Raw genomic sequence first — 11,394 nt, 5'->3', positions numbered from 1 at the left:
TTGTCCAATCATTTTGAAGTGTGGTGATTATTGAAAAAAAAACTAATTTACCTATTCTATTTGAGATTATACCTTATGTGGGATTTAAAATAACTTGAGAAAATAGCATTCTATCGCCAACTCCTTACCAACCAAAAGAACCCACGGTACAAATGCAAATTAATAGTTAAGGGCCTGATGTTTCGACCCAAGCAGAGTCTTTCTGAATGGCTTAAAAAATGCCCTAAAAATAAGTTGTCAACAAAGATGCCCCGCCCCCTGTATTTATTTTTATCATCGTTAAAAAAAGAATAGCGCCCTCATTTGGTTGATATTAGTAAGCCCGCCTAAATTGGAAAAACTTTACTGGTGATCTCCGTGGAATTCCTGTAAAAATGACGCAAGGGAAGCCTGAAAATGACACAGTTTTCTCTGCACGGGAAGTAATGGACAGTGAGTATAAAATATATTCTTTGAATGATGATTGAGACATAATGAGTGGTGAGAAATCTACCATTTTGTGTGACGAAAACAACTCGACCTATGTTTGTTCTGCCTGTTGACCAACTCGACCGAAAATACAACCTAGCTGGAGTGTGCATTGGATGGATGGGTGCATTGGATTTACGTCCAACTCGACCGATAACCAAAAATTGAAATGTAGCATTTTTTAAATTGTGTTTTACAAATCAATCATTTAAAACATTGATTTGTTTATTTATTCCTGTTTTGTTATTCCTTTTTTGAAGTTGAGGAATTGGTTTGAATTTGATGGCTAAAAATCTGTTTAATTATAATTATAATTTTTATAATATAAATAATCATTCAATCATGTTTATAATAATAATTGTAATAATAATAAGAAGAAATTATATTAAAATATTAATATTTTAATATAATTTCTTTTGTTTCTTCTTATATTCTTAACTAATCTTAATTAAAAAAGATAAATAAAAACTAATTTGAATATACATTAACGCTAACATAACAGATAGATGGATTGCATGGCGTCATTCATTGACCACTACTCCTGATTCGTAAAACTATTAAAAAAATGAGGTTTAGCGGAACGAACCTCAAAGTTCTATGAGTAATTGACCACCATCTTTGGTGGAACCTGCACACAAGTTGTAATTACTTTTAATTAAAAATGGGGGGGGGGGACTTTATTATTTACTTTATATGTTATTTTGTTTGTTTGTTCTGTTTGCAGCTGTCAGTGAAATGTCACAACTTTTGGAGACGGGTTTAGACTCGGAGACTCTTGCCATTACGACTAAGCTATGTGAGCTTGGAGTAAACCCAGAGGCCTTAGCATCTGTAATACAAGAACTCCGCAGAGAAATGGCTTCATATAATGTAAGGTGGTGTTACGTCTTCAAATGTTTGGTGGTGTAGGGGTGGGGGGAGGGGGGTGGGGGTTTCAGGGGCAAAAATATAAAACTACATGTATAAGAAATAAATTCCTCCTGCAGGGTTCTTCCAAGGATTTGTTATAACGCGTTGGAATTCTTGACCCAAATTCTAAAACAACTAGGGCCTCGGAATGTTTTTTACTTGGTGTTGTCTTAGGTTTTGGTTGAAGTTGAAAGCCTTGAAGTTTAGTTCGGGGGCATTTGAAACGGTTTTATCTTGGATTCGAACCCACAACCTTTTCAATGCAAGAGCAGATGTTTTGCCATTGAGCTAGCCCGGTGGCTATATGCAGTTTGAATTCCATAAGTGTTAGCCACAGCGATTTAATAGATTAGTGGCTTACAATGTGTTATATTGCACGATTCTTGCTGCATTATTGGGTTATTAAACGCTTCATTTCAAACAGTGTTTCCTATGATGAATGCATGGTGGTGTATGATTTGAAAATTTACTAAGGTTTGATGTCTTTGTTTTAACCAGGCTGGAGGAGGAGACCAAGCATCGTGACATTTGGAAGGACTTACTGACTACAGACTGAGAGTGTAAATAGTTTCCGTTCTTCAATGGATTCATGACCGACAAAGCAAGATACTTTTGTATAGACTAAACCCCTAATGACATCACAAGCCCAAACATCGCCCTCACTGAGGTCAATGAAAGACCTATGATTTGCTGAGAGTTGTGCGCGACAGGTACACGCATCTTTTGTAATGGCAGCCATTGCTATTGAAGGAAAGTCAACTGCAAAGAGACTTTACACGGGGCGGTAAACATTTGTTTAAGACTATGGCCACTGGCTGCAGCAACCCGATGAAGACTAGGAATTTTTGCCGTCCTGAAACTCTTTTCAGAATTGTTAAATGGGCAAATAGAGCAACCAGTGACATATCAGTGACAAATACTTGCTAAGCAATGGTAAATATTGCTTAGCAGATCAGGCTACCAGCCAACATTCTTTAAAGTTTGCATTGATGCCACTGGTGTGGCACTCATTTTTGATTAGCAAAGAAATTTGCTCAGCAGCATTTTCTGCTTAGTGAAATTGGGCCTGAGTAATCTTGTAACCTTTCTGTGCGAGCTGCAGTACATAATATTATAGCGTCTGCCGACACCAGTAACTGCTCTGATAAAATTGTTCTAAACTGTTTCTTTAATTGTCAAACCTTAACTATGTGGTTAAGAAAAACACTTAAAGAAATATCGACTACTCGATCATCTCACTTCTTAAAATGGTCTCAAATCTCTATTTGAGATGGAATGTATGTCAGAATGGAATTACCATGGCGATGATATAAACCTGGAGGTTTAGATAAGTTTGATGATATTGGGCACTGAATGGATTTATCTTCAAGTATGTACATACACTTTTGATACTGCTGTGAAATTGTAAATAAAGAAAAGGGCCTGTTAAACTTACTTTTGTCTCTTTTGCTCCAATGTGGTTGTGTTTTATAGATCTAGAAGGGCTAGGGACAGCTTTGAAAACATGACAGAATAAAACCACCAGCCCAAAACTATGTTACATTATAGTTCGTGCCCGGTGTCGTGATAACTTTGGCCAAGCAGAAAATTGTTGTGTAAAATTTTCTGTTGAGGCAGCTCTATGGAATTGGTATCTGGCCAAAGACACTAAGATTGGTGTTAAATAAGTGTTTTAATACGAATGATTACATAGACGACAGCTTGTAAAAATTAATTAAACAGTTTAATTAATACCATGTTAATTAAGCTGACAAAATCTATTGTCTATGGGAGTCTCAGTCAATTATGACAAAGAAACAAAAAGTAATTAATTGACACTATAATAAACAAAGTAGCTACAGCTGTTGAAAACAAGTGTACCTGCTTGTACTGGGTCTTTACCCAGATGGTACCCTATTGTCTTTACAAAACTTACTTCCTGTGTTTTTGTTTTCTCAATTGAGTAAGAGATACGTAGGTCTGTAATGTTTACACAAACAAGAAATTAGCTGACTGGGCGAATACAGATTGTATAAAACCAGCTGCATCTAACCACATTCGAACTTCACAAGAATTTTAGTTGTCTGGAGCAATAGTTAGAAGGATATTTTTCTTTGGCTCGTCGGAATTAGAAAAGAATAAGAACATTGTGTGAGGGAAACAGACGGATTATTTTGCAAGGAGGGTGCTGGCCGTCTTAAGGTGGTATGGCAAGACTTCCTCAGGATGGCATCTTCATCTTGACCCTCGTCTTTGCAGTTTCTGTGAGATTTCAAGAAACGAACGCAATTGAGTGAGTAAACTAAGTTGTACTTGTGAGACAGAGTGTCATTTTGTTGTTTTGTTTTGTGGTTGTTTCTATGACCATTCCTTTATCAATTCAATTAAAACTCACACTTTTTTTCTTTCCTTATTTCATTAGCAATTCTAAACAATAGGTAGCCAACACACTAATTTAATTTAAAAAAACATGTTTTACGAGGCAGGACAAATGAACAAGCATTATTTGACTAGATTGCTCAGTTAGTCCGTGGAGGAAGATCATTGTTTTAACAAAAACCAACAATAAGTCTTATATAGCGCACGTATCTAACAAACAAGGTACTCAAGGCGCTGATACAAACTTTCAGAAAGATAGGTAATTGCAGTGATAAATTTTGAGACCCCTTATAAGGGTTTACAGACACAGCCAGGAACACCGGGACGAACCCCTTCTCTTTTCGAAATGTGCACTGGGTTCTTTTACATGCGTTACACAGCACATGGGACCAACGGCTTTACGTCCCATCCGAATGACAAAACAATGGTCAAGTGTCTTGCTTAAGGACACAAGTGTCACGGCTTGGGATTCGAACCCACACTCTGCTGATCAGAGAAACACCAGAGTTTGACATGAATTAGGTGCTCTTAAGCTGTATGTTTTGCTGTCCAGCGGAGGGTTTTCTTGCGGCGGCCGCGATTCACAAAAATTAATGTCATCGTTAAAAATTGAAAGTTTCCCTTTTTATTCAAAGTGACTATTTATTATTGTCAACGTAATTTTTGTTATTATAATTAGATCACACTATTGTCCGGGAACAGAAACCCATTTCGTGGACGTGTTGCAGCGGCGTGAGATACCGTGTGCCGAAGCGAAAGACCCGCTACTCATCCTGCAAGGCTGGCGTCTCAAGCTAGGAGTATCATCTTTGGACAACAGCGGGACGAAAAAATGCTCTGTTACAAGGTGAGTTTAAAAAAAAAACTAAACAATGTTTTGTTTATCTGATTCTTAATTTTAGTCGGCAAAGCATTCTAATGGAAACATCACACAAATTTTGTTGTCAGAGTAGAGAAGACAATGAATAAATTTTATTGTATAGAGTTACTTCAGTGAATACCTCTCGCAATCTCCATTTTTATCTTTACGTATAGGGTTGTCCGCGAAGAGCAGAAGAAAGCTATACTCGTATGTTGCCATGGTTACGAAGGAGTGTTTTGTGAGACACGTGAGTACAACATTTTATCACTATCAGAGGAATTTATATGACAGTGATCAGTCACTAATTAGGTTGGAAGTAATTTCAATTTCAATCCAATACACCTGATGACGTGTGTTTGTTTTATCCAATCAATTAGCGATTTGTGGTGACATGTGTCTAAATGGCGGCAGGTGTGTAGCGCCCGATACCTGTAGATGTCCAGCTGGTTACCAAGGCAACAAATGTCAACTACAAATAGGTATTGTATATTATGACAAGCCTTTTTATATTATTATTAAATTCAAACTAGCTTTACATAGAAAAGGTGTGTTCTGTTTCCTATGTGCTCTTAATTGCCGACCAAAAAAACGATACATCGTGTTGGTACTATTGGTTGTAAACACAAAATAAGTCTAAGAACGACTGGGGTCTAATTTTCTGGGTTTTTGTTTTTCTATTTATAGAGCCTCGGCAAGACATATTATTTCACGGTAAGTCATTTCATTTTGCATTAACAAGATTTTTAGTTTTACTTGTTTATATTATTTTTTCCCGCCAGAGTTTTTTTATGGTATGATATGTGTTATAGAATAACTGCCGACTGAACAACCAATAAATAAAAGTTGTCACCGTGTTTATATATTTACGAATTTATTAATTTTTTGTCTTACCATTTTTTTTTTAAACACTTTTTTTTGTAAACTGATGCGGCATGATGATATCAATAATAAGCAACACAAGAATATCATATTTTGTTTGCCATTAAAATTTTGGAATTGAACTACACTCTATTCCTTTGACTTTTTAATGAATTTTTGTGTGTGACCTTTTGCCCAGGAATCGAGAATGAACTTAGTTTCTTCAAACCATTGGTGGAAAAAAGATCCGCCGGTAAGTGTTTCTAGGGTATTTCTTTTTTCCACCACCAAACTTTTATTAAAACCTTGGTCAAACTTTAACGATGAGGGCGGTATTGCAAAACATTGCGAACTACACCGCGAATTTCGACAAGCGAGTGTGTGTGTGTGCACTTCTCTGGTAAGAACAGTTCTGTCATTTTGGAGTTAATTAACGGCGGATAAATTGGTGGCGACGGGCGGAAAATTATCCAAATCATGTAATGTGTATAACAGACAAATAAAGATCAAATACTTCCTGCTAGACTCCTTGCAATTTCTCACACCACATGAATTTCAAGTCTCCTGCTGCAGAAGTCTGAAGCTAAATCACGTGAAGCTGCATGATGATGGATGCATTGATGGGGCGTTTAAAAACGGGGGCGGGTCGGGTGGGGTGCAAGTTCATTGGCCATTTCTCTTTAAAAGGTAGTTTTCAGACGTTTTCGGTCAAACTCAAAATCTGTTTGAGAGCATGTGTATTTTTTAATTTTAGTTAGAGCCTCAATGTGCCTGTTCATTCCTGAACGAGAAAATGTGAAAATGTGCACCCTGTGCGGGCTGTCTGTATTTATTTTGTTAATGTTAATGTTACATACTATACTATTGTAATACTAGTATACTACTCTCTATAGTTATTGTTCCAGGGCATTCCTTGTTCAGCTCCCTTTACGATCATGTCATTCGTACACAATTTACCTCATGAAGAATTTTTCAAATCCATGTTTGTTATCTAGATTCCAATAACTTCGACAACCATTCAATGACGACAGCTTCACCTGCATTGGAGGCATTGGATCTTTCATCTCGTTCCTATGCAACGTGCCTCTCATGGAGTAGTGATCACTTCAGGACGTTTGATGGAATGGATTTTAGTTTTGAAGGAGCATGTACCTACACCCTCGCTGCTGGGACTGATGGAACATGGGATGCCACGTTGAAACGAGATAACTGTGATACGTTGGACACCTGCTACAAAGTAAGCATGGAAATAAATATAACTAAGCTGGCATTTAAGGAGCCACTTTTCCAGAGGTTGCACAGTGCTAGGATGATTGTGTCCAACACAAATAACAAATCAGAAACAAAGATAGCCTCTCCAGCAGTTTCTTGAATGATGAGTTTGCTTTTGTGCAGCTTCATTTACCAGGAAGTGCATTTGAGAAGGCTTGGTCTCCTGCTTTAATGTTTGTCCGATGCTCGAAGAGAAGGTTGCATGAGGAAGAATGTACAATAATCACTCAGTTGGGGTTGTCCCTCTTCCAGCTCTCACCCCTGCCCCCCCCCTTCATCCTGCCCCCCCCCCCCTTCACCCCGCCCCTTACTCCCCTCCCCGATCTATAAAAAAAAAAATAGTCTAAAATTTAGAATCCCTTTTCTAATTTTTTTTGCCCGTAATTTTGATAAAATTTATTTCTTGAGACAATTTGTAACAGTTCAGATTTTGTCGTCTGTCCTCAGAAACTGGAGTTGATTCTAGGGATGGATGTTGTTACAGCCGATGGGACCAACGTTTTCTTCAATGATAAGAAACTCAACAGCTTTCCCTTCTTGGATAATGGTAACCAGATATTTTATATTGAACGTGGCGTTTTTGATTCTTGGTTGGTGGAACCTCCTTAATACTCCAATTGGAGTTTTAACTGGAGGTGTGGGAAAGTGATGCTAGCCTTGAGGGGGTGATTGATTAAGTGGTTCTGGAACTTGTGTTAACTTGCATCAGTCCAAAGTTGAAAATTTGCACTTTGATTTTCATTAAAAAAAATTCTTAACAAGACACTTGTGTCATTGCGCAAGGCACTTAAACATTAATTGCTTTGTAAAAACTTGGGAAGGTATTGCATTCTGCTCTACCAGCTCTTGGCTCCTGTTGGATGATACCCATGTCTACTTACTAAATGACCGTGAAGGGAGTAACCCTGTTTCAGCCCCAGGAGCAGGTGGCAATGTGCCCCCTTGGTTGCACTTAATTTGGGTCGACGTCCCAAATCACTTAAGTGCAGCCCTCGCCTTAAATTGGTCTTTCTCTGAAAAATATTAAAAAAATATAAAACCCTGTTTGTTGTTCCTGTAGGTATTTCCATTAAGCGTGTTGGTGACTTCACATATCTAGAGAGTGGACTTGGTGTTTTAGCCAAGTGGGATGGGTCAATGATGATTGAGTTGACTGTTCTTGCTGAGCTACGACATTCTACTTTAGGACTCTGTGGAACTTTTGATGATGACCCTTCAAGTAAGTTGACATTTTTATTTCCATAATACGAGCCTTGAGCTTTGTTCCTGAAGGGGCACAGCAATTTCCTTTCGGTAAGGGGCACCTCTATGAGTAAAATGTAAATTTGCTCTGAAAAACGGGTACTTCGAGCAAAAGCGATTTCCTTTGTGTGGAGTGCTATTCTTTTTTTGGTAGTTAAATCTACCTGTATTATGAAGTAGGATCTGAATTTTGCAGTGTAGGAAAAGAAACCTCAGATCAAAAGTTATAAGATGCTTTGAGAAAGACTCTGCTAGGGTCGAAACATCAAACCACTTAGAACTTGTTATCGCAAGGTGTATGTATAGTAATTATTTCTCTACTGTGCTGGTTTGAAAAGAACAATTTATTGGTTATTGACTATTTGTTTTATTGCAGATGATATGACAACAAGGAGCGGAGAAGTGGCTAGTAATCAGTTTCAGTTTGCTGCATCCTGGGAGGCCCCAGGACCTGGAGAGGTCAGTTACCTTGGAAACCATAATGTGCAAATCCACAACAATGGGTACACTTTTTGTTACAAAGACACCAAATGAACAACAGATGAAAATTGAGGAACTCTTTGCAGATCTTGTATTCGACAAACTCCAAGCACTTTTTTTCATCATTGAATAGTTGACACAGCGATTGTTAGCTAATATAATAACATTGAGATAACTGCTACGTAAGTGGCTTCCAAACCGTTGGTCATAAAATGGAAACGAACAAAAAGTAGACCCATGATTGTGGCTGTGCACATATAGTTTGCTTTTTTGATAATCATCCAATAAATTGTTTGATTGTTACATTTTCGTTTTGATTTCATGTGCATAATTATTGTTGATTTCTTGTAGGTGTGTCCACCCCTTTCTGAGGTCCATCCATGCATTGTGAATGGCAATCTTATTGAAACAGCTCAATCTCTCTGTAGTGTCCTTGAGCTTGCTGAGGATTTCCAGGCATGTCATTCAGTGGTAAGTATTCATTTAATGATAATAGTGGCTTCTTATATCCGTCACTCAGTGAGTCTCAAGTCGTAACAATCGGTATTTTCATGTAAGGTTATATATGGGACTACGTTCAAATTTTAAGACCTACTCCTTTTACATTGCACCATGTAGTGCTCTTAACCGCTCGGCCACGACATTCCACTTAACTTGATTACCTTTAATATTTATGCAAAAAACAGCTAATTGTCTGACGTTTCAACCAAAAACAGCTACTTGTCTGACGTTTCAACCCTAGCAGAGTTTTTCTCATTTAGCCTTTGAGAAAGACTCTGCTGGGTCGATATGTCGGGTCTGGCCAGGCATTTTCTTTTTGCACTAATACCATTATGTCAGGTCCAAACTGCTAACCAGGCAAGTTAGCAGTTTGCAACTGCTAATTCCTTTTTCTCATTTAATTTGTGCTATATTTTTGTGCATTTTATCAGCTGAGTCCATTGGATTACATAACCCAGTGCCAATATGACGTCTGTGAATTTGGAGACTCGGCAGAGTCCATCATGACAGCCCTGTGTGTAACCTTAGAGGCTTATGGTAGGGTGTGCGCTAGTAGGGGTGTGGCACTGTCATGGAGAACTCAAGATCTTTGCTGTAAGTTTCTTGTCTCTTCAATAATTCCTTAAAGGGATTATATACGTTGAGTAATGGGAACCAATTGTTTGTTTTTAAGCTACTGAACTAAAGGTATTACTTCGTAAATTTCTTTGCTAAGCTAAACATTAGTAGGCACTAACTGTAACTAATGATAGTTTTATTGGTCACCTTACTTCTGCTAAGCAAGAGTTATTTATGCTTACTAGCTTTTTGGAGTTGTGCCTGGGGGTGGTTACACAGTGATGAAGCTCTTCAAACCTAAAAACCTTTTCTATCAACAGACAAAGAGTGTCCAGACACCCAGATCTACACCGAGTGCGGAACACTCTGCCCCCAGACCTGCTCCTCCGTTAATGCAGACCTAGAGAAACACTGTCCGTCTGATTGTGTAAGCGGTTGCCAGTGTCCGCCGGGTACCGTCTTAGAAGAGGGTCATTGTATCGAGATTGAGGATTGTCCTTGCATCCACAATCGGGAGAAATACCCACCTGGAGCAAGTGTGTCTGTCAAGTGTAATACTTGGTGAGTTTTATGAATAATGAGAACAGGAGCACCCAATTTCATAGACCTTTTCGGAAAAAACCCATTGCGCAAGCAATAACTGTTGAATGAGGTGCATGCTGGTCTAGCTATAGCAATCAAACTCGATCGCTAGCTAAACCAGCATGCACCTCATTCCATGCCTAACTCGCGCACACCGAGTATTTGTGACTAGGTCTATAGAGCTGCTTAATCAGTAAATATTGCTTTAAAATTTGTTGCTAAGCAAACATGAGCAGGATACCAGTCACAAGTTGTACACGTGACGTGGTAGTTTGGCTGGCAACCTTATTCTGGTAAGCAAAATGTTTTGTGCTTAGCTACTTTTTGTGCTTAAGCAGATCTTTGAAATCGGGCCTAGATTGGTGTAAGGCTCGTAGAGGGAGCCCTTTACGCAGTCGCTTGTAGGGATGGGGCCATTGGTGCCAAAAGGTGGCCAACTTGGATAGTGTGGTTGCTCGTCATTCAAGAATTTCCAAAACAATGAGTATCCCCACTTGGAGAGTAGATTCTAATTTGGGGTATAAATTCGGGTAGTTTGGTTGTTTTTAACACCTAGGAGTTTAACCAGGGGCCAAGCTCATAAAGCTGTTTAGCAGAAAATACAACTTTACAGATTTCTTTTCTAAGCAAAAATTGGGTGGGGCACAAAGCAGTCACAACAATGTAAATTTAATGTAGTTGGGGCTAGTAACTTACTTCTGTTAAGCAATACTTTTCTGTGCTTAGCAAGTTTTTGTGCTTATAGGCTTTATTAAATTGAGCACCTTCTAGAGACAGTTGGTAAGTACATTCTTCCAGACCAATTAATTATGTGTTTTCTCTCACACAGCACCTGTAATTCTGGAATGTGGGAGTGCACCAAGGATGTTTGTCAGTCAACCTGTCATGTCGTCGGTGATCCTCACTACTTGACCTTTGACAAGAAGAAATACACCTTCATGGGACATTGTCGCTACATGTTGGTGGAGGTAATTTTTCTTTTCTTAACACTGAGATTTCATCTTAGCATACACTATCAAACATCGCCACCACTGAGGAGGAAAAGGAGGCAGATCATTGAATAGCTAGGAGAGGTGGCTCGTGGGGGCCAGCGGCGCTCCGGCCTTTAACTTCCCTCTTGAAGGGGCACAGCAATTTTCCTCTGGTAAGGGTCACTTCTATGAGGAAAATGTTTGTACAGCAGCCTTGCGTAGAGTACCACAGCAAAGGCACAGTGCACCACAGTGAGTGCTGTTTTCCCACGCTTGGTGTCCTGTTCTATCCTGTGGTGTAGCAAGAACACAGGGAACTAGACTGGACCACAG

At 38.8% G+C, this 11,394-nt stretch overlaps 1 protein-coding gene across 1 annotated transcript; it reads left to right on the top strand.

The window, feature by feature from the left end:
• Positions 1-327: 327 nt before the first annotated feature.
• LOC117300126 (mitotic-spindle organizing protein 1-like) lies at positions 328-2,811 on the top strand. Its single transcript, XM_033783830.1, has 3 exons — positions 328-432; positions 1,193-1,338; positions 1,876-2,811. The coding sequence occupies exons 1-3, from the start codon at positions 375-377 to the stop codon at positions 1,900-1,902; spliced, it is 231 nt and encodes a 76-aa protein (XP_033639721.1). The 5' UTR covers positions 328-374; the 3' UTR covers positions 1,903-2,811.
• The last annotated feature ends 8,583 nt before the right edge of the window (positions 2,812-11,394 follow it).

The sequence above is a fragment of the Asterias rubens genome, chromosome 15 (assembly GCF_902459465.1).
Source record: "Asterias rubens chromosome 15, eAstRub1.3, whole genome shotgun sequence".
In the NCBI taxonomy this organism is placed as follows: domain Eukaryota; kingdom Metazoa; phylum Echinodermata; class Asteroidea; order Forcipulatida; family Asteriidae; genus Asterias; species Asterias rubens.
The sequence above is the reverse complement of the archived record's forward strand: the minus strand, read 5'-3'. Positions and strand labels throughout refer to the sequence as shown.